Source organism: Brachyhypopomus gauderio, chromosome 2, assembly GCF_052324685.1.
Source record: "Brachyhypopomus gauderio isolate BG-103 chromosome 2, BGAUD_0.2, whole genome shotgun sequence".
NCBI classification, from domain to species: Eukaryota; Metazoa; Chordata; class Actinopteri; order Gymnotiformes; family Hypopomidae; genus Brachyhypopomus; species Brachyhypopomus gauderio.
Window position 1 is genome coordinate 36020101 of NC_135212.1, and position 20152 is coordinate 36040252.

Here is a 20152-nt window from a genome sequence, read left to right on the forward strand (position 1 = left end):
ACCTACCACCCAGCTAACTACACCCAGCTAACTACCCCCATCCTACCACCCAGCTAACTACCACCAACAACCCCTTAGCTAACTATCCCTCAACCCTAGCACACAGCTACCCCATCCCCACCCCTCCTCTCTGATTAGCCACCACCTCTCCAGCTAATAGAACAGCCAAGTAACCAGTATAAATGAAACATAAAAACACCTCAGCAGCCTGTGTAAAAAACACCATGACAGTGAGTTTGGTTTCTCCAGATAGAAGTGGAATGCGTTGCCTCTCTCTCTCTTTCTGTCTCCCTCTCTCTTTCTCTCTCTCTCTCCCTCTCTCTCTCTCTTTCTCAATAGTAAGAATGGAGATCTGTACTTCAGTGGACAAGACACAGAAGGACTCCAGGCTTGTCAGTACTGTCAAGTTGAGATGATGAATATTCCTCTCGTCGCTCTGATAGACGGGGCAGAGTGGGAGATCTCTGTTTACAACGTCACAGGAATCGGGGGAAGGGATGTGTGTGTGTAAGAGAGAGATGGCAAAGAGGAAAACGCAGAAAAAGTTGGGGGTGGGAGTGGAGAACAGACGTGTTTAAAAAAAAATAAAATAACAAAAACTGCCACTGTTGGTGGTTTGGTGCAGTGGGAGTTGTAGGAGCCCAGGTGTTCACAGGGGCCCAGGCTGGGCTGGAAGTTTCAGTCCCACTCAGACAGTAAATAAGAGAGGTGGTGGTGTTGCATGTTTGTACTGTAAAGCATTTAGTTGTAAGCAGATTTTATTAGGGGAACATTCTACGTTTGAATCTGGAAATAGAACTCAACAGTAATAATTCAGTTCTACTGATAGTCATCTCTCCTCCTCCCAGACTACACACAGACTTTCTTGAAGATTTTGCAAAAATGGTTTAATTATTGGGATTTGAAAATTCACATGGATATATCCATAGCTCCAATCACTTCTGAATTCATGAGGATGCTTAACTCTTTTGAGCTCGTACATCAGGTCCAACTCGTAAACACTCGTTAATAATTTCTAAACGTATAGATATTAACAGTCTTGAAATTACTGATGTTGCAAAAGTAGAAAATGATCTGAGATTGAATAAACTCGCTGGATTTAAGTGCCGCTTTTGAAACTGTTGATCATGACATCCTGTTTGATGGACTCCAGAGCTGGGTAGGCCTTGTTGGACTTAGTCTTAGACTGGTTTAGATCTTATCTAAATAGGCGCAATTATTATGTTGCATTAGGTACCTCTTCCTCCACATATCAAAAAATAACTTGTGCGGTCCCCCAAGGATCAATTCTTGGGCCTTTACTGTTCAACTGTTCAACCTTCTGTTACCCCATATCAATTAAGAGACATATCATCAATATGCAGATGACACTCAACTTTACATTTCTTTAGAACCTTTAAAGTCCTAAAATCAACTATTTCACTGTTTGAGTGCATGGGTGATATACAGACATGGATGTCTGACAATTTGTTGCAGTTAGATAAAGAGAAGATGGAGGTTCTTGTTCTTGGTGGTGATTCACAAAGGAATGATGTTCAGGCTTCTCTAAATCAAATGAATCTGAAGGCCAAGCAATGTGTTAAGAACTTGAGCGTCACTTTTGATAATGAGCTCAGCTTTAAATCACACATCATGAATACATGCAGGACATCTTACACCTTTCACCCTCAAAACATTGCTAAGGTCTGTGACATGCTCTCTCGTGCTGATAGTGAAACTTGTCCATGCATTTCGCATCTAAGCTAGATTATTGTAACACTGTTTTATCTGCTTTCTTAAACAGCTCTATTTCTCCCCTACAGCGAGTTCAGAACGCTGCTGCAAGGGTTCTGACCTGCAGGAGAAAGAGAGATCATATTACACCTGCACTCCACTCACTGCACTGGGTACCTGTCAGTTTTAGAATAGATTTTAAGGTTCTAGTGATGGATTTTAAATGTCTTCATGGTGTCTTCTAAATGCCTTGCTGCTCTTTACCTTAGTGAAATGATAGTTAGATATGTTCCACTCAGGTCTTCAAACAGTAATCTAATGGTGACTCCTAAAACCCAGTTTAAGATTGGAGAGGGTGCTTTTTAGCCACTATGGCCCAAAGCTCTGGAACTCTCTTTCTGAGGAGCTCAGAGATATTTCATCCCTGCAGACCTTAAAGAAGAGCCTCAAAACCTTACTTTAGATCTGCATTTTAAACATCATTTTATTAAATTATTGTATTTAATTATGATTTGATTACATTTTATTTTTATTTAAATTGTTGAAATTAAAATAAGATAAAACTTTTTTTATCAGGATTTTGTTTATCCTCCCTCCCTCCCACTGACCGCATGCGTCTCCAGGACTGGACCTTTGCGGATCAGCTGTGCTGTAGTGAGGGCAGTGGGCAGTTCTGGGCAGGTGTGGGAGGGTGTGGCCACAGACGGGGAGAGGCTGGATTAGCCAGCCCCATCCCTCACAGTGATTAATGAGGTTGTAAAACCAAGGACCCTCCCCAGTCTCTTACAGCAGCACTGAGCAACTCCAGACCGGACAGGGTGAGATGAAAAGAGCAGATGCCGAGTGGAGAGGAGACGGAGAGGAGACGCGGGAGGGGGGGGGGGTTGTCCGCACGCAGACGACGAGACGTCCGCTTTCGTTTCCTCTGGAAGAGAGCTCTCCCAGAACGGCTGGACTGGAGTTTGGGAAATCAAAGGCCAGTTAAAGTGGCGTGCGTTGTGTCTGTGGAGGGGCAGGAAGAGATCAAAGAGCAGAGATGGTCCTGCGCTGGAGACGAGAGGTCCGTCCTGCAGCACTCGCACGCCACGCACGTCACACTCGGGACTCCAGACACCCAGAAGACCGGAGGAGCTCACTCCGCTATCTGCTTTCTAATCATCTGCCCATGTAACCAGCAGCTCATCGATAGGATGTGTGATATATATATATATATATATATATATATATATATATATATATATATATATATATATATTTTTTATTTTTTTTTCTCCAGAAACTTAATCAGGAGATTATAAAACAAATAACCAGAAATGGGCACAAAATTCCTTGTGACAATTTGGGCTTTAGCGTAAGACATGACACTCTGTCTCCATGTGTTTTAGTCTGCAGTAAGACATCACACTTTGCTTCTGTCCACATTTCTTTTGTTCATTCTTCTCTTGCTGTCTGTCACTTCAAAATGAATGGGAGGAATTTGGGGGGGGGGGATCCCCAACCCAGGGGCCCATGTCTTACACAAACAGTTTACAGATGACCGCCAATTCTGTACCAGCCCACAGGAGATATTCTGGCCCCACTGATGTGATATAATGGCAAACGGACAGGAAAGACAGTGCAGAGTCTGTCGATCACCAGAAAAACCTGAATTGGCTGTCATTCTTGTCATTTTACATTTCCTTGGCGCACGCTTGTATCCAGAGCACCTGCGTCTTCCTCCGATCCAATACTTTAGATATGCGTGTTTGCGTGACACAAATATGTTTGTCTAAGGAGCTCATAATAATGGAGCATCCACTCTATTGAAGCTGTCTTTCTTTCACCTGCTGTCTGAATGTGACACTGACTGCATATAAGGAGATGGCCCACGTTTTGTTGACGGCACGCAGTCATTCAGGTCACGGCAGATCCAGCTGTCCTGGAGGATTTGGAGAGTCTTCTCAGGCAGTGTTTCTGTGGCAGCGCCCGTCCTGTGGTGTTTCACTGCGTTCTGATTTCAGGGGGCTTTTCCTCCGAGACTCCAGGAGCAGAAGCTCACCGAACCGATCGCTCGGTATTGATCTGCTGAGCTGCAACCTCACAGCTTCATTGGCCTTCGTGCCCACGTATTGATCACGCACGCTTGATGTTCTAAGGGATTTCTAAGCAACAGTCAGAAGGCCTGGGGGTGGGGCGTGTGGAGTGTTTCAGTCGTCCATTTACCCCAGATAGCCCCAAAACCTCATTGTGTTCGGTTGTCATGTTGACTAAGGAAAAGTTTGCTATGCATCTTCTGGAAAACTGGCAATTTTCTGTCTTCCTTCTTGACTCGGGTGCTGCTGTATCCCACTACCACACTGCAATATAAGCCTAGAAGCCTTTGTGGATAACTGGTCAACCCCACCTGTCAGCTCAACTTAATCTGGTGTGCTGTGTCAGGGGATTAAGCCCCTCCCCCATGCCCTCTCCTCCCGTTTCGATGAGGTGTTGATTAGATTGCGATCAGCTCTGACCAGCCATTTCCCCCGAGAGCACAAACACTCCGGTTACACTCAAAATGCCCATCTCACATTTCACATTGACGAGCCTTTTCTGCTCTTCCCTGTCCTCTGATCTCCCTCTTCCTCCTCTCCCCCTTCCTCCTCCTCCTCCTTCTGCTCCCCCTGTACAGGTGACCCCGCTTTGTGAGCAGGAGACCAGTGTGTTGAGTTACACCTCCGCCCCTCTGTTTGATCTTAAGAGTTTTTGTTTGACTTTTAAAGCCTTTGGCCACTCTGGGCCTCCATATACTTTAGTATTTCAGTTCAGCATTATCAAACACACAAGCAATTTGCAAAATTTGTGTATTTGATAATGTGTGTGCGTTTGTCTGCGCATGTGTCGGCGTGTTTGTGCGTGTGTCTGCGTTTGTGCACACACTTGCGCACTGAATTCAGAACAAACTATAGATCCAGCCATCTTCCTCTGTACCGCTGTCACTGAGGGCAGGCCCGTGTGACCACAGATCATACCCCCTGCAGTTGAGGTCCAGCTCCGTTACACCCATTTGACTCTGATTACTAAAATGACATGGCGAGTTGGTGTTCCTGGGAAGATCTGGTCAGAGGCTTAACGTAGACGGACGGGCTCCATGTCTGCTCCGCAGTGTGTGTGAGGCCCCAGTCCGGCAGGTGCCTGATGGATCTAGTGGTCCCTGTCACACACGACGAGTCCCCCCCCCCCCCCCCCTTCTCGGTGTAATCTGCCGTCCCTCCAGGTCATGTGGGTTCACGTCCCTGCGGGGGACACGTGGAGCGGGGGTGGGGGAGGTCATCCATGCAGCACTGCACGACTCCCTACGTCTGTATTTATGGCAATCGCTCGTAATGTCATTTAGTACACGCTAATGTCAGGTGTCTGTCCGGCTGCCTTTGGTTGAGAGTCTGAAGGTCAGAGTTATTTAAAACCAGAAAGCGCAGTATGATGGCAGCTGTGCGTACGGGAGGCAGCGTGGTCCAGCGTGTCATGTCCAGAATCAGACCAGCGTGTCCAGTATCAGACCGGCGTGTCCAGCTGTGTTTGACCTGGAGGTCTTCTGCCCAAGCATGACCAGGCACTGAGCACACACACACACACACACACACACAAGCACACACTGTGCACACTCGGGCACGCACAACAGCTGGAACTAAGTGTGGTCTCGTCAATGGAGTGTTTGGAAAAGTTTGAAAGGGGAGAGGGGGAGTGTTGGATGCCTGAGCCCTTCCTCGTTGCTCTAATGGAGGTGCTGTAGGGTAGTGGCGGACACTTATACTGAGAAGGTTGTTCTCAGGTGTGCTGAGAAACTCTCTTGCAACAATGACAGAACTGGGCCTGTCGTGCCGATGCTGACTGACACCCTTTGACCTTCATGGTGTGAAGGTCATGCAGTTTACCTGCGTGTGTGTGTGTGTGTGTGTGTGTGTGTGTGTGTGTGTGTGTGTGTGTGTGTGTGTGTGTGTGTGTGTGTGTGTGTGTGTGTGTGTGTGTGTGTGTGTGTGTGTGTGTGTGTGTGTGTGTGTGTGTGTGTGTGTGATTTCTCATATGTCAGTTCCCACCCCACCATTTCTCGTGGTCACCACATCCTCCTGCTTCCTTATTTTCTTCCGGCTCTTTCTTCCTCTTCTTAGGAGCGTGAAACCTCACACCAGTGTGGCTGCTACGCCCACACTGAAAAATTCATTTTCCCTTTTCCCCTGCCGGACACCTGGCACTCCCCCTGCCAGACGGCTAGCTGGAAGTCTCACCAGTAATTAAAGGAATGGCAGAGATGTCAAATCCTTGTTATTTAATGTACACCCCCCCCTCCGGATTACTCAGCAGGACAGCGGCTGCTATGATTGATTGTAGCGGCTGATGCTTTAGCTTTTGTGTCACTTCCTCTTCTGTCCTCTCATAGTTCCACACAAGTGGACCGAGGCCTATTACCCAGCATACCTGGTGGCCATTCGTCGACTAGCCCAAGCGGTGCCTCCCCATCGAGCGCCTGACTGCAGTGGCTATAAATGTGCTGTAGTGTAACAAATGTCGGCCTATAAATGACCAGGACACATGATGGCTGACGTATAATACAGGCCCAAGGCTGTGAACCTGCCTCACAACTCTCCTTACTAACCCCTCTCTCTCTCTCTCCCTCTCTCTCACTCTCTCTCTCACTCTCTCTCTCCCCTTTTCTTTTCTGAAGCTATCCTTCTTTGTCACTTGCACACATACTTTCACTGCTGTTTTCTTTCTCTGTTCCCCTCCATACTACCCCTCTCTTTCTCTCTTTCTCTCTCTCTCTCTCTCTCTCTCTCTCTCTCTCTCTCTCTCTCTCTCTCTCTCTCTCTCTCTCTCTCTCTCTCTCAGCTTCTGAGTGCAGAGCATTGCCCTGGCTCCCGGGTAGGGCCTCACCAAGGGGGCGGGGCCTCACCCGCTCTGCTTCCCACCCACCCGACCTCTGACCCCAGCTGCCATTAATCTCCCTGCTCCTGATCGGCCTGCACCCAGGGGGAAAATCAGACAGGCAGGGCATGATGGGACAGAAAACCTGTGACCAATCATGGCCCGTAACCCATACCTGCAGGATGTCCTACTTAAGTATTTGTCTTCAAAGCAGTGGGTTAGCAGACATTGACTATCTTGGCAACACTATAAAAGTGCTAGATGATCTTGACACAAGCTAGATGATCTTGATCCAGTTTGACTTGAAAACTGAGCATAAATCCTCATGTATAGCTCTTTGTATATGCAGAGCATAGATATTAATGTTTCAGTTCTACAGGAAACTGCCTATAAACTCTATGGGAAATCATTTCATTGAAGACCCGTTAAATTGTGCCAATTGAACTGGCCTGTGAATGTTATGCAGTTTTAGATCAATCAAAGATCATGCAGAAATCTGTCAATACTTGATGTCAATACTGCAATTCTGAAGTAAACCTTTTGTGTGGAGTTTAAATCAAATCCAAATGAAATCATACAATGACTATGGCAAAGAAAACCTTCCTGAGATCAAGAGGATGAAGTGTAGAGAGGGACCCTGTCTCAGGGATCGCACACATGACCTTCCTCTGCATCAGAGCGACAGCAGTGATAACACAGATCATACATATATACACACAAGAGGATGAGGATGACTAGGATGAGTCACAGGAGTGTGTGTGTGTGTGTGTGTGTGTGTGTGTGTGTGTGTGTGTGTGTGTGTGTGTGTGTGTGTGTGTGTGCGCGCGCACGCGTGTGTGTGTGTTCTCTCCAAGCCTTCAGTCCCAGTTGCCTGTGTGTTTGTGGGGGTGGAAACAGCACAGGAATACGATCACATAGCGTCCTGCTGACCTGCACTTTAATTCAGACGTCAATAACCCCCGAGCTGACCTCTGACCCTTCTGCGGTTGCACTAATTGTTTGAGGTGGGAGTGATGAGCCTCTTGGAATGAGCGCACACTTCTAGCACCACAGAGCACACTCTGGAAGTGGTCGGTCATCGGGGTGACACGTGTGCCCTATAACACACACACACACAGACAGGCCTCGCTAATGGCTGTTACACCCTCCCCAGCCTTCCTTTAAAATTGCTCTGGTGATATGATGTCACTCTGTAAATCATGGGGGAGGGACTATTCATAGGTTTTCTGAATGTGAACCTCTTCAAACAATGGCGTGGAGATGACTACAGACCTGCAGGTGGAGGGGGTTTCTGTGGAGTGGTGTGTGTAGAGGAGTGTGTGTAGTATCTATACAGGAGTAGGCTTGTACAAACACAGGCTGGAACTGGAATACCTAACTTATGGCAGGTCTGTCTGTAATGGTGGTGAATTATGACTATTATGGGGTTCGTTATGACTGTTTCCCAGGGTGTCTGATGCACTACGAGTCCTGTATCATTATGGCTTTAAGGCACCATAATCTATGGTCATAACTACTGTAGGCGCAGGGAGGGAATTTTTCAAATTCAGATCTTTGATTGTCGACAAGGTTGAATGAAGGGGACCAGGGTGTATACACACACACACACACACACGCACACACACACACACGTGCACACACACACACGCACACACACACGCGCACACACACACACACACACACACACGCGTACACACACACACACGCGCACACACACACACACACACACACACTGCAACGCTTGTAAGAGATTAGAGGGACCATTTCCAGTTGTGCCCCATTGCTGTCTCCGAGGGTCAGTAATGGCTCTTGGGTCTACAGTAGAAGCAACACAGTGTCCCAGTAGACACACACACGTAGCCACACCCTGGGGGCCTTAACGTGGCGGAGAGGGCACTGTGTGGCGTTAACGTTCACAGTCCTCCAGATAAGCCTCATTACAGCACTCTCCGCTTTGGGCTGTGGATTAGCAGCACGGCTCAATCCTTGCGTAATCCAAGGAGCCTATAGAACATGGAGAGGCGGAGTAGCGGGCTGGGGTGGGCGGGGCTTGTTGCCCACCCTCCCCCAGCTCCTGACGACCTCGCTGTAAGCTCATTGCGAGATTAATACGCTCACTATCAAAAGTGCAGTGTGTGACCGTCATGCACCAGAGCCTGTTTTCCAAGTCGGTCCTGTTTTGAGTAAAGCTGTGTTGGCCCACCGCTGAGGGCTCCTTCAGATGGAGCAGCTGTTGCGTGTCTGATGGGAACACCCAAAGCTCACCTGAGGCACAATCAAAGCAGTAGCTCTCTTGATCCTTCTGATTATCTCAAGTATTGAATAGAGCACAACATGGCAGATAGTCCGGGTTGTGTAGTTATGCGAAGAATTCTGGCCTTTTAAATGGCCTTTGTTTGGAGCAAATTTAACCTTTTAAAAACGCGCGACTGGCTGTGGTTTATTTTTGCACGTCATATTTATAAATGCTGTGACTAATCAGGTCCCGAATGTTGCTGATAATTATTGTAGTTCATTATGAAGGTTAATTATAAAATTTTTAAAAGGTAAAGTTCTAGGTTAATTGACTTGTATTTAGAAGCTCTTCTAGGAAGACAGTCTGGTGTGATTTACCATGACGTTCCTCCAGATGGTGTGACGGCACTGTACGCAAGCAGAAATGTTAATGTGGTGTGTGTGTGTGTGTGTGTGTGTGTGTGTGTGTGTGTGTGTGTGTGTGTGTGTGTGTACAGGGACGCCGGTGAACCGTATCCCTATCATGGCCAAGCAGGTGCTGGACCTGTACATGCTGTACAAGCTGGTGACGGAGAAGGGAGGCCTGGTGGAGGTGATCAACAAGAAGATCTGGAGGGAGATCACCAAGGGCCTCAACCTACCCACCTCCATCACCAGCGCCGCCTTCACGCTCCGCACCCAGTAAGGAGAGCATAATGTACACGCGCGCACACACACGTACACGCACACGTGCACGCACACGCAAACACACACGCACACGCAAACACACACGCACACGCAAACACACACGCACACGCAAACACACACGCACACGCAAACACACACGCACACGCAAACACACACGTACACGCAAACACACACGTACACGCAAACACACACAGACGAGCAGGCGTACACACACACGTACACGCAAACACACACGTACACGCAAACACACACGTACACGCAAACACACACGTACACGCAACACACACACACACACACACACACGCAAACACACACACACACACACGCAAACACACACACACACACACGCAAACACACACACACACACACGCAAATACACACACACACACACACACACGCAAACACACAGACGAGCAGGCACACGCGTACACGCAAACACGCGTACACACACGTACACGCAAACACGCGTACACACACGTACACGCAAACACGCGTACACACACGTACACGCAAACACACACACACACACACGTACACGCAAACACACAGACGAGCAGGCACACGCGTACACGCAAACGCAAACACGCGTACACGCAAACACACAGACGAGCAGGCACACACACACACGTACATGCAAACACACAGACGAGCAGGCACACACACACACACACACACACACACACACACACACAGCTCCTTCTCTTTTCTCTCACCTTCTTTTAATCCCCTTTACATCAACTCCTGCTCCCATTGGAGGGGTGTATTGATGAGATGGGTGTATTGATTTCATTTGGCCAAAGTTTCTCATGACCGTAGTGGATTGGACCTGACAATACACACGTACACACTTTCACACACAATCATTCTCTCTCTCTCACTCTCTCTCCTCCTTTATTACCTCTCTTTTCTTCATTGTTGGCGTCCATTCGCTGATCTAATGCATTGGAAGCTCTCTGTATTGATCGAGGGTGTCGTCATCTCTGCTACACGCGTGAGAAAGTTGATGATTTATGGGAAAGGAAAATTCTGCAATCATGTCATGCCAAGTAGTTTTACCTCTTTTTTTTACTCAGGCCATTTCCAGGGCTACACAGTCTGTCCTATATGAACTATATGCACTCTTCCCCTGGGCTGCATCAGTGCTTGACCCAGCATCAGCAGCATTAGCAAATGGGTGCTTTACGTTTAAATGGTACTTCAGACTGATAGAACTCCGACAATAAACGAATTCCGCGTTGCATAAGGTGCAAACAACTTTAGTCTTGTCAATGTCTCCATTAGGAAACTTCCTAAAAAATAATTTTCCATGAAGCAAACCTGGCGGCTTCGTGGCTGCACCCATATAAGCACATGTGCGATTTGTTGTGGTAGTCTTTGTAATTCACAGGTTTGAAAACTTGTTCTCGCCCCCTACTGTGCAATTTGGTTAGGAATACACCCGAGCTAAACTATCAAGGTGAAAGTCATCATAGTTTGCTTACCTATTTTGACCCAGTTCCCAAACCCAACTTTAAGAATAGATTAACGGCGATATTTTTTATATCGCCCGATAAGAGTACCACATTATCTAACGCCGTTAACGCCAATAATGTTGATAACGGCCCACCACTAGTAGTAACTATGCACTAATCTGTTATTTTCATCGGAGCCTGCGTATCTACCCGTCTTCAGACAGGTTCAGGACATAGTAAGGTCTAGGTAAGGTCTAGTAAGATTCGAAACAGAACCGAGCACTCCTTACTAAAACTTTTGTCCACACTAATCAGCATAGGAACAAAGAGTAGGAAGATGAAACCTCTTCTCACACAGTAATATAAATGACTCCTTCAACGTGATGTGAGTTGTTTAATGAATCCTCAGATCTTGCTTTGCGTGTGTTTCAGGTATATGAAGTACCTGTATCCATACGAATGTGCACGGAAAGGTCTCAGTTCTCCCACCGAGCTGCAGGCCGCCATCGACAGCAACCGGCGAGAGGGGCGTCGCCCGAGCTACAGCAGCAGCCTGTTCCGCTTTAGCCCCTCCCCCAGCACCGCCCCCCACATCCTTTCCTCTCCCAAGATGCACCTGCCCCCACTGGGTGCCGGGGCAGGTGCACCGGCATCGCTCAATGGCCTCCAGGGCTCCCCTGGCCCCTCCCTCAAGAAGGGTCATGGTAAGTGGGCGTAGACCTCAAAACAACCACACCACCTTAAAAAAGGGGGGGTGTGGCCATATTATATTGCTGTCATTTGGCATGTAAGGGGTCAGATAAGGGGTTATCTAGTGAAAATTCCCACTGTGTAAATATGTATTAACCCTTCGGTTTTGTTGACCTCACGTTTTTTACTTTAGTGTTCCCGGTCTTTAGAGACCGGTCTGTTTTAACACACAAAAATTTTTTTCACCACCTTGCAAACATAGGCATAACGTGTGTGTGTCTGTAGGTGTGTCTGTGTGTGTGTGTGTGTGTGTAGGTGTGTGTGTAGGTGTGTGTGTAGGTGTGTGTGTGTGAGTGAGTGTGTGTGTGTGTGTGTGCGTGTCTGTGTGTGTTTAGGTGTGTGTGTGTGTGTGTTTAGGTGTGTGTGTAGGTGTGTGAGTGAGTGAGAGTGTGTGTGTAGGTGTGTGTGTGTGTGTGTGTGTGTGTGTGCACGCGCGCATGTGAATTCATGCACATGAGTGGCATGTCACACTCAGATCAGAGTGTGCCTTGCAAACATAGGCATAACGTGTGTGTGTCTGTGTCTGTAGGTGTGTGTGTAGGTGTGTCTGTGTGTGTAGGTGTGTGTGTGTGTGTGTGAGTGAGTGTGTGTGTGTCTGTGTGTGTTTAGGTGTGTGTGTAGGTGTGTGAGTGAGTGAGTGAGTGTGTGTGTGTGCGCGCGTGTGTGTGTGTGTGTGTGTGTGAATTCATCACACTCAGATCAGAGTGTGCCTTGCAAACATAGGCATAACATGTGTGTGTGTCTGTGTCTGTAGGTGTGTGTGTGTATGTGTGTCTGTGTGTGTGTCTGTGTGTAGGTGTGTGTGTGTGTGTGTAGGTGTGTGTGTGAATTCATGCACATGAGTGGCATGTCACACTCAGATCAGAGGGGCCTTGCAAACATAGGCATAACATGTGTGTGTGTGTCTGTGTCTGTGTGTGTAGGTGTGTCTGTATATGTGTGTGTCTGTATGTGTGTAGGTGTGTGTGTGAGCGAGTGAGTGAGTGAGCGAGTGAGTGAGTGAGTGAGTGAGCGAGCGAGTGTCTGTGTGTGTATAGGTGTGTGTGTGTGTCTGTGTGTGTTTAGGTGTGTCTGTGTGTGTTTAGGTGTGTGTGTGTGTAGGTGTGTGTGTGTGTGTTTAGGTGTGTGTGTGTGTAGGTGTGTGTGTGTGTGTGTGTTTAGGTGTGTGTATAGGTGTGCATGTGTGTGTGTGTGAGAGAGCGAGTGTGTGTGTGTGTGTGTGTGTGTGTAGGTGTGTGTGTGTGTGTGTGTGTGTAGGTGTGTGTCTGTGTGTGTAGGTGTGTGTCTGTGTGTGTGTGTCTGTGTGTGTAGGTGTGTGTGTAGGTGTGTGTAGGTGTGTGTGTGTGAGTGTGTATGGGGGATGTTTTCTGTCTGATAGATGAATATATTCTGAATACCCATTCATTTCCTGTGACGGTCACGCTTGACCGGCAACAACACAGATGTAAAACGTTGGTTTAAAACACTCAAAATTCAATGAAAAAGATTATCATCACTTTTATATGTTCCAGTGCATAGTGTGGAGGATGGCATAAGGCCTTGCAGCAATCAGATGTAAAACACAATATTTATGAGTGGTTTAAGTTGTAAATCGGTCAGATTTGACCCGAACACGACAGGAGGGTTAAGAGCCCCTTGTGAAATTAATGCTCTTGCTTGCAATCGCTCGTTGAGAATTCAGTACGTTGACCAATAGCGCCCTCTCCTGTGCACATTGGTAAATGCAGTGTTCTCTCTGACACACATTAGGAGCCAGGACTCCCAACTAGGGCTGGGTATCGATTCAAATTCCAAGAATCGATCCGATTCCGATTCTGAAGATTAAGAATCGATTTATTTCGATTTAATCGATTCGATCCGATTCGATCCAATTCGGGGGTTAGTGTTATTAAAAATGTATTTGAGCTGTTTCCTGACTATGTACAAAAGCAACATGTTAAAACTAGTATTATATCGATATTAATCAGCAAATAGTTACTGGTAGTTGGTAGTTACTGATGGCTGGAAGACTGGTGAAAAGGGTCATCATAAATCTACCTTCAAGAAAGGTAATCCAGGACAATAAACAGAGGACATCTTTAAGGTGTCTATATCTGCAACAGTGGACTCCTACTGGGACACTAACCAGTGCATTATTATTATGATTGAAATAATTAAGAATTCACCCAAAAGCTGTTGCTACCAAATGCATTTTTATTTTAAAAGTGCTCACACTTAATAAACTGAAAGTATAAAATGTAAACGTGTATTTTTCTTTAAAGTGCGAATATAAGAACAGAACCGTCACGTTACGGTCCCCAACCCCTCCCTTTTGGGCGTGTGTTAACGTTGTCTGCGTATATACAGTCACTGGTCTCACCTGTGGCTCGTCTCGTCATCACTGGGGGTTTGTGTGGTTTGTCTATTTAATGTGCGTTCACGCAGCGTCCTGTGCTCGTCTTGTTTGAGTCACACATGTTCTATGTAAACGTGTTTTATGTGCGCTGTCTGCGCTTTGGTAAATGTAATAAACGTAACGATTTGGAAAGTGCAAAGGATTCTGTGTCCATCGCCTTGCGCCCAACGTTACAAGAACATTTCCAACTTTTTTAAACTGTAAAAACACTGGGTAAACTGTCAGTGACATGGACTAACTGTAAATAGTCACTGACACTGGATAAACTGTCCTTCTGTTTTTAGATTGCCGATTTGACTATCGTCGTTACCGGCACTGTCCGATGCCATGCTGTTTTACAGTTAGTTAGACCGAGCACGTCTGCGTGAATTCAGTGACGAGGCGGGGGTAAAAGTTCACTAAAAAATCGATCTTTGGACGTACGAATCGATTATCAGATCATCATATGCGAATCGATTCTGAATCGGAAAATCGATTTTTTCAACACAGGCTTACTCCCAACATTAGTTTTTTCCTGCTTCAGTGCTGGAAGGTCGGTCACAATTGGTGTTCTCAGTCCTGCTACGTCACCCAGACCAGTCACAAGTGGAGAGGGCTAATAGTTAGCCGTGCGTGTCGTCGAGCGCGTGTTGGTGTGTGTGTGTGGGCGCGCGCGTTATACCCGAGAGCCTGAAGGTGATTCTCCACGGCTAATTATAGTGCCTTCGCACGGCTCCAGTCTGGTCCCACGTCTTCAGCCTGGGAGCGGGTGTGGGAACAGAGGTTCTGCTCTACAGCGCTGTTTACTTTGGCTCTGGCTCTGCGTGCTAATTACAGGAATATGAAGAGAATGGATTGTTCTTATTTCTTTGACTTCTTAATGCCCTGCGCATTAAAGTGCTTTCAGATTGATTGATTTGGAATGAGACCGGTCCGATCGCTTTTCTGATCGCATGACATTTACTGCTTACAAAAATGCAGCACGATATTCTTTCCCTCTCTCCTCTCTCTCTCTCTCTCTCACTTTCTTTCTTTCTTTCCTACTCTCCTTTTCCTTCTTTTCCCTTGGTCTGTGTCCTCCTCCCCAGAGGAGGCCTCCCCCTCTCTCCTTGCTCACAGGGCTTCCTCCATGGCGCTGGCCCTGGGGCCGCAGCAGGTGGCAGGGCTCGCCCGGGCCGCCACCCTGGAGCAGCTGCGTGAGAAGCTGGAGACGGGCCCCGGGGCCCCCGAGGGCCCCGAGAGGAAGATGGCGCGGCTGGCCGAGGAGCAGCAGAGGCTGATGCAGCAAGCCTTCCAGCACAACCTGCTCGCCATGGCCTCCCACATGCCCATGAACCTGCGCCTGGGCGTGCCACACAAGGGTCAGTGCCCTGGGCAGGGTGGGCAGCTTTGCCACAGTGTGGTGGCCTCCAGTCAGAATGAGAAGGGGGTGTGTAAGAAGGGAGGAGGAGGGGAGATTGGTGCACCATGTTGTGACTGCTTCATGTTTCCACAGATGACAAGCATGACCTAGCCTTGAGTATTTCCTCCACGGGTGCTGCCAGCATTAGCGTCTCGGTGGAGGTGAATGGAGTACTCTACTCAGGTACGCACCACCCGCACCCCTCTTCACACAAGCTCCACTCATGGGGCTAGGACCGATGTGTGACGGGTGGCACTGATATACCATTATCGAAACATCTTAAAAATGTTCACGAAGGATGTGGTCCGGAATCAGTTATCATGCTTTGCTCTCGTACGAATAAATATATCTGTGATATTAAAGGTATTTTATCATTTCTTGATACCAGTTTTTTTTATTTCTTAGGAACGCTGTTTGCACAGAAGTCCTCATCAGCGACAGCAGGCTTGCCCACGGCAGTGGGCGGGGCTTTGGCAGGCTCTGGCACTGCCTTCAGCTTCCCTGGCCACAGCCCCTCCCCCTCTTCCTCCTCCAAGGGCCCCAACTCTGCGGAGCCGCCCACCGGCACCTCCCCCTAGCCCCACCCACTGACTTGGCATCGTCTCCAGAACAAATCAGTCATGGTTGTCTGGAAAATCGTAGCTGTTGCACAACCAGTACCTCGTTTATCTCCAGTCTGCCTTGGCTGGTTACGTACTCCTACTCACACACATACACATCCACCTACACACACACACACACACACACACACACACACACGGACATGTGTTAAGGAAAACGCTAAACACAATCAGGGCGTTCAGCCAAAATCAACTGACAGATGTTCATGAAAGAACTTGAAGATTTTATTTAGAGAAAGTGTTGCTCTTTTTTGACTTCTGATTGAGTTTTTTTTCCTTTTACTCATGAGTTTTTCTATTTTTACATACCTCAAATCAAGCAATCCACAGTGGTTGAATATTATAGGAATATCTTTACCTCAAAAATGCTTTACCTCAGAAATGCTTTAGCAGAATGAATTTAGTCATTTTTTGTTTTTGTTTGAGAGTCTTTTTAAAAGTGTCAGGATGAGGTGAAGTGGTGTTTTTCCGTGGAAGGGACAATACTCGTGTTGCTATGCATTCGTTACCCTCTCACTGCGTCAGTGCTGCACTGTAGGTTGTGAATGAGCTCTGCTCTGCCCACTGGGGCCTGGCTCTCCTGGGAAGGCTGCTCTCTCTGGCCGGTCTCTCTGGATTGAGCATGTTGGAACTGGCCACAATGCCGGAGCTCACCAAAATCTTCCTCTGCATCCACGGCATCCCGCCCATCCACACGGACAACAGACCCGCATTGCCACACATCAGCTGGACGACAGCTCGGCCTCACTGGGGGTGGAGCTGGTATCTGCCGTGTCTGGCTGCGAGGGTTCAACAGACGGCTGGGTCATGGGGTCACGGGGTAGCGGTCCAAAGTGTTAGGTGCGCGTTGCCTAAATGGTGAGGTAGCACTGAGATATTTGAGCAGTGGTCCAGCTCGACTGCTCCAGTGGCTGAGGTTGGTCCGGGCTCTTTGTAAGGAGGGAGGATTTCAGCTTTCAGCATCAGCGTTGCCATAGTGAACGCCTGACCTGAAACCTCCAGAATATTTGCCCCTGGTGGCATTCTCAGGAAGGATCTTTCATTGGACCTGCATGGTCGTTTAACAAAAAGTAATAATTAAAAACAATCATTACTCAGAATATGCACAAAAGGTGGATGTTTTTTAAAGGATACCTCATGCTGTGTTATGGAGAACTACACTACGTACCACGTGTTGCCATGCCAGCAGGACCGATGGAACACACGCAGGCTGTTCCGGAATTGAGCCTCATTCCAGAATGTCCGGTCAAGGTTCTTCCTCTCTGTCTTCCTCTCTGCCACCCGTCTGTCTCTCTCTCTTTGCCACTCGGGTCAGACAGGAAAGCGGTAGGTGCTGCTTTTGCATGTACAGCATTTAGTACACCTGGTTGGTACTGGGGGGGGGGTTCCGTGTTTTTGCCCTGCATCAAGACCAAGACAATATAATATAATTTGGTAGGAAGCCAAGGCCACCCAGGATGTAAGAGATGTAAGAACAGTTCAGTGTTTGTGCGCCTTCTGCATCTGTTTGAGTATTAAATGCCTTTCTTAAGTCAGTCCAGACTGTGCTGCAGTCCGCACAGGCTGAAAAGTCACCAAAGCTGTTTGTAACTTAATAGTGAGTCAGCACCCTCGGTGGAAGGTGCGCCATCTGCTGGAAGCACAATGCAACATCTCAGCATGTCAAGCTTTTGTTTAAGGACAAGCTGCAGGTGCCCAGCGACACGTGCTGCCTTTCAGTCTCTCTCTCTCCCCCCCTCTCTCCCTCTCTCCCCTCTCTCTCTGCCTCTCTCTCTCCCACCTCAGGAAGTGCATTTTGCCAAAAACTTCATGCTGTTAAGCCCAAATTTGTGGCTGCCCTCAAAAGTACGAGGTGCCACATTCTGCTGACGGCCACGAGGATGACACTCATGTACACTGGTAATGAAGTGGGCGGAACCACAGAGGGGCTGTGGAGTCTGCCTTAAATGCAAACAGGCTCCAGTATTTCTCCAGCATGAAATATCAAGGCTCTTCAAAGTTTAATTAAACTGAGGAGAATTTGACCTTATAAGTTTGACCACAATCAGGTTTACATATGGTATCAGGTATATTTATTTTTTATTTTTTTAAATATTTTTTTTGGAAGTTCTATTGAGCCCAGATTATACAGTTTATACATTTTTTTATTTCTTTGCTCTAGAGATCTCCTGTGAGTGTGTGGGTGTGTGTGTGTGGAAGTGTGTGTGAGTGTGTGTACTGGTGCATGTTTGCACGTCAGATGATCAGACGATGATGAAACCAGCTGTTTGTGTCTGGGGACTACCTCATCATTCACTAAATGCGTTTTGGACAAATCACCACCAAGTGTTCTCAGTAATGATTGCAGTGTGTTTATGTGCATGTGTGTGTGTGTGTGTGCGACGGAGGGAGTGAGGGAGACTGAGAGAAAGAATGGGCTTCTATGTATGGACATTGCTTGTACTCCTAGTGACCATGTCTTAACACTGAGGGACAGAATCTTCCTGAGTTCAGTCTAGTTTCTGGGCCAGTCCCTGCTCTTGTCCAGCAGGGGGCAGTGCAGCCTTGCTCAGGGAGCAGGCCGCGCTCAAGGCTGCAGGTCTTCTTCACCTTTGCACTAGTTCATCTGGTGCCCCGTTATGTTTTTATATCCTCACTCTCTCTATTATAGATGCATATGTAAGTGGTTATGGAATACCTCATTTATCTTTTTAGGTTTTTTGTTAGTTTTTTTCTTTCATTATTTTTTGCTTAAAGTTGTACAATGCTCCATTTGGAAACTGAGCAGTGGGCTTTGTACATATTTTTGTACTGTTATATTACAATGTTGTTATTGATATATTAATAATATTACTGATGTTGGGTTTCTCTTTAATTAAACAAAGATTTAGGACTAAACCCATGTGAATGCTCGTTAAACTGGTTTGTGCTGATTGTATTTAAAAAGTGGAGCACTTTTTTCCTCAAAAAGGTGATTTTACACATTCAGTTCTGTTCACATCAGTAATATTAGACTGTGGTTCTCAGGGCTTTCACATCTACATGATAAAGTTTTACTTTATATCTTAAACTGGTGTGTGGTGTGTTGTTTTATCTCTGCTTTCTGGACTGCAAAAATGTAGCCACCACCCAGCTGTCTTCAGATTGACCAACCGTGATTAATCAGCATGTTCAGACTCATCCCGGCTGGACGGCTCTGAGTCCTCCCAAACCTCGCTGCGTTAGGTCAGCACTTTAGGCAGTAATTACTGGATCCTTCCCACACATTGTGGCTCCGAGGGTTGAGGAGGATCTTTAGTCTACATCATCAGACTGACCTTACATCAGCATGGGTGGCTTGATGAGTGTCGTGTCTGCCTCTCGATGCTGGGATCTTGGGTTCGTGGCCTATGAGGGTGGAGTTTCCATTTTCTCACTGGATCTGTGGTGTCCTCCCACGGTCCATAAACATGGAAGATGTTCTATTTTGTTACTCTAAATCTCTGGTGTGGGTGTGTGTGTGTGTGTGTGTGTGTGTGTGAGAGAGATACTTGTCCTCTTCATGCACCTGGACGGGGCTGTAGTTTTCAGTTAGAGGCTTGTGTGAGGTGGTGGTTGGTTTTGTTCACATCAGTAATATTAAACAGAGGTGTATAATTCAGGTTCAGAAAGTAAAAGTCCTCACCAGGATTTTGCTCAAGCTTGCTAGATTTTCTAATTAGTGCAATCCAGGTAAAATTAGTGGAATCAACACAATCCAGGAAGCCTGAGCAAAATCCTGGTGAGGACTTTTACTTTCTGAACCTGGATTATACACCTCTGATATTAAATTCAATTTTTCCCAAGTCTGTAAACCTCCTGCATTATATAGTTTTATTTTAGAAACAAACATTCTTCTGATTTGTCGGTTTAACCTTTGCTCTTTGGACTGTTGTGTTCTTGTCTTTTAAAATGTACGAGCTCTGTAAGTACAAGCTTTCTTTGGTGAAAAGGTGTCTCCATAGCTGTAAGGAAGTATTCTCTCCCACTATTCAACACCAGTGTCATAAATTAAACCGCTAATTAGAGATGGACTAAGGAG

The 20152-nt window shown here is 47.0% G+C and overlaps 1 protein-coding gene across 1 annotated transcript in view; it reads left to right on the forward strand.

The window, feature by feature from the left end:
* LOC143501520 (AT-rich interactive domain-containing protein 3B) overlaps positions 1-19156 on the forward strand; it is a 41033-nt gene extending 21877 nt beyond the window's left edge. Inside the window, exons 5-9 of the mRNA XM_076995011.1 lie at positions 9327-9510; positions 11400-11671; positions 15180-15452; positions 15587-15676; positions 15899-19156. Of these exons, the coding sequence (XP_076851126.1) occupies positions 9327-9510; positions 11400-11671; positions 15180-15452; positions 15587-15676; positions 15899-16071 (992 nt within the window). The 3' untranslated portion in view covers positions 16072-19156. The remainder of the gene's footprint in view (positions 1-9326; positions 9511-11399; positions 11672-15179; positions 15453-15586; positions 15677-15898) is intronic.
* Positions 19157-20152: the final 996 nt, after the last annotated feature.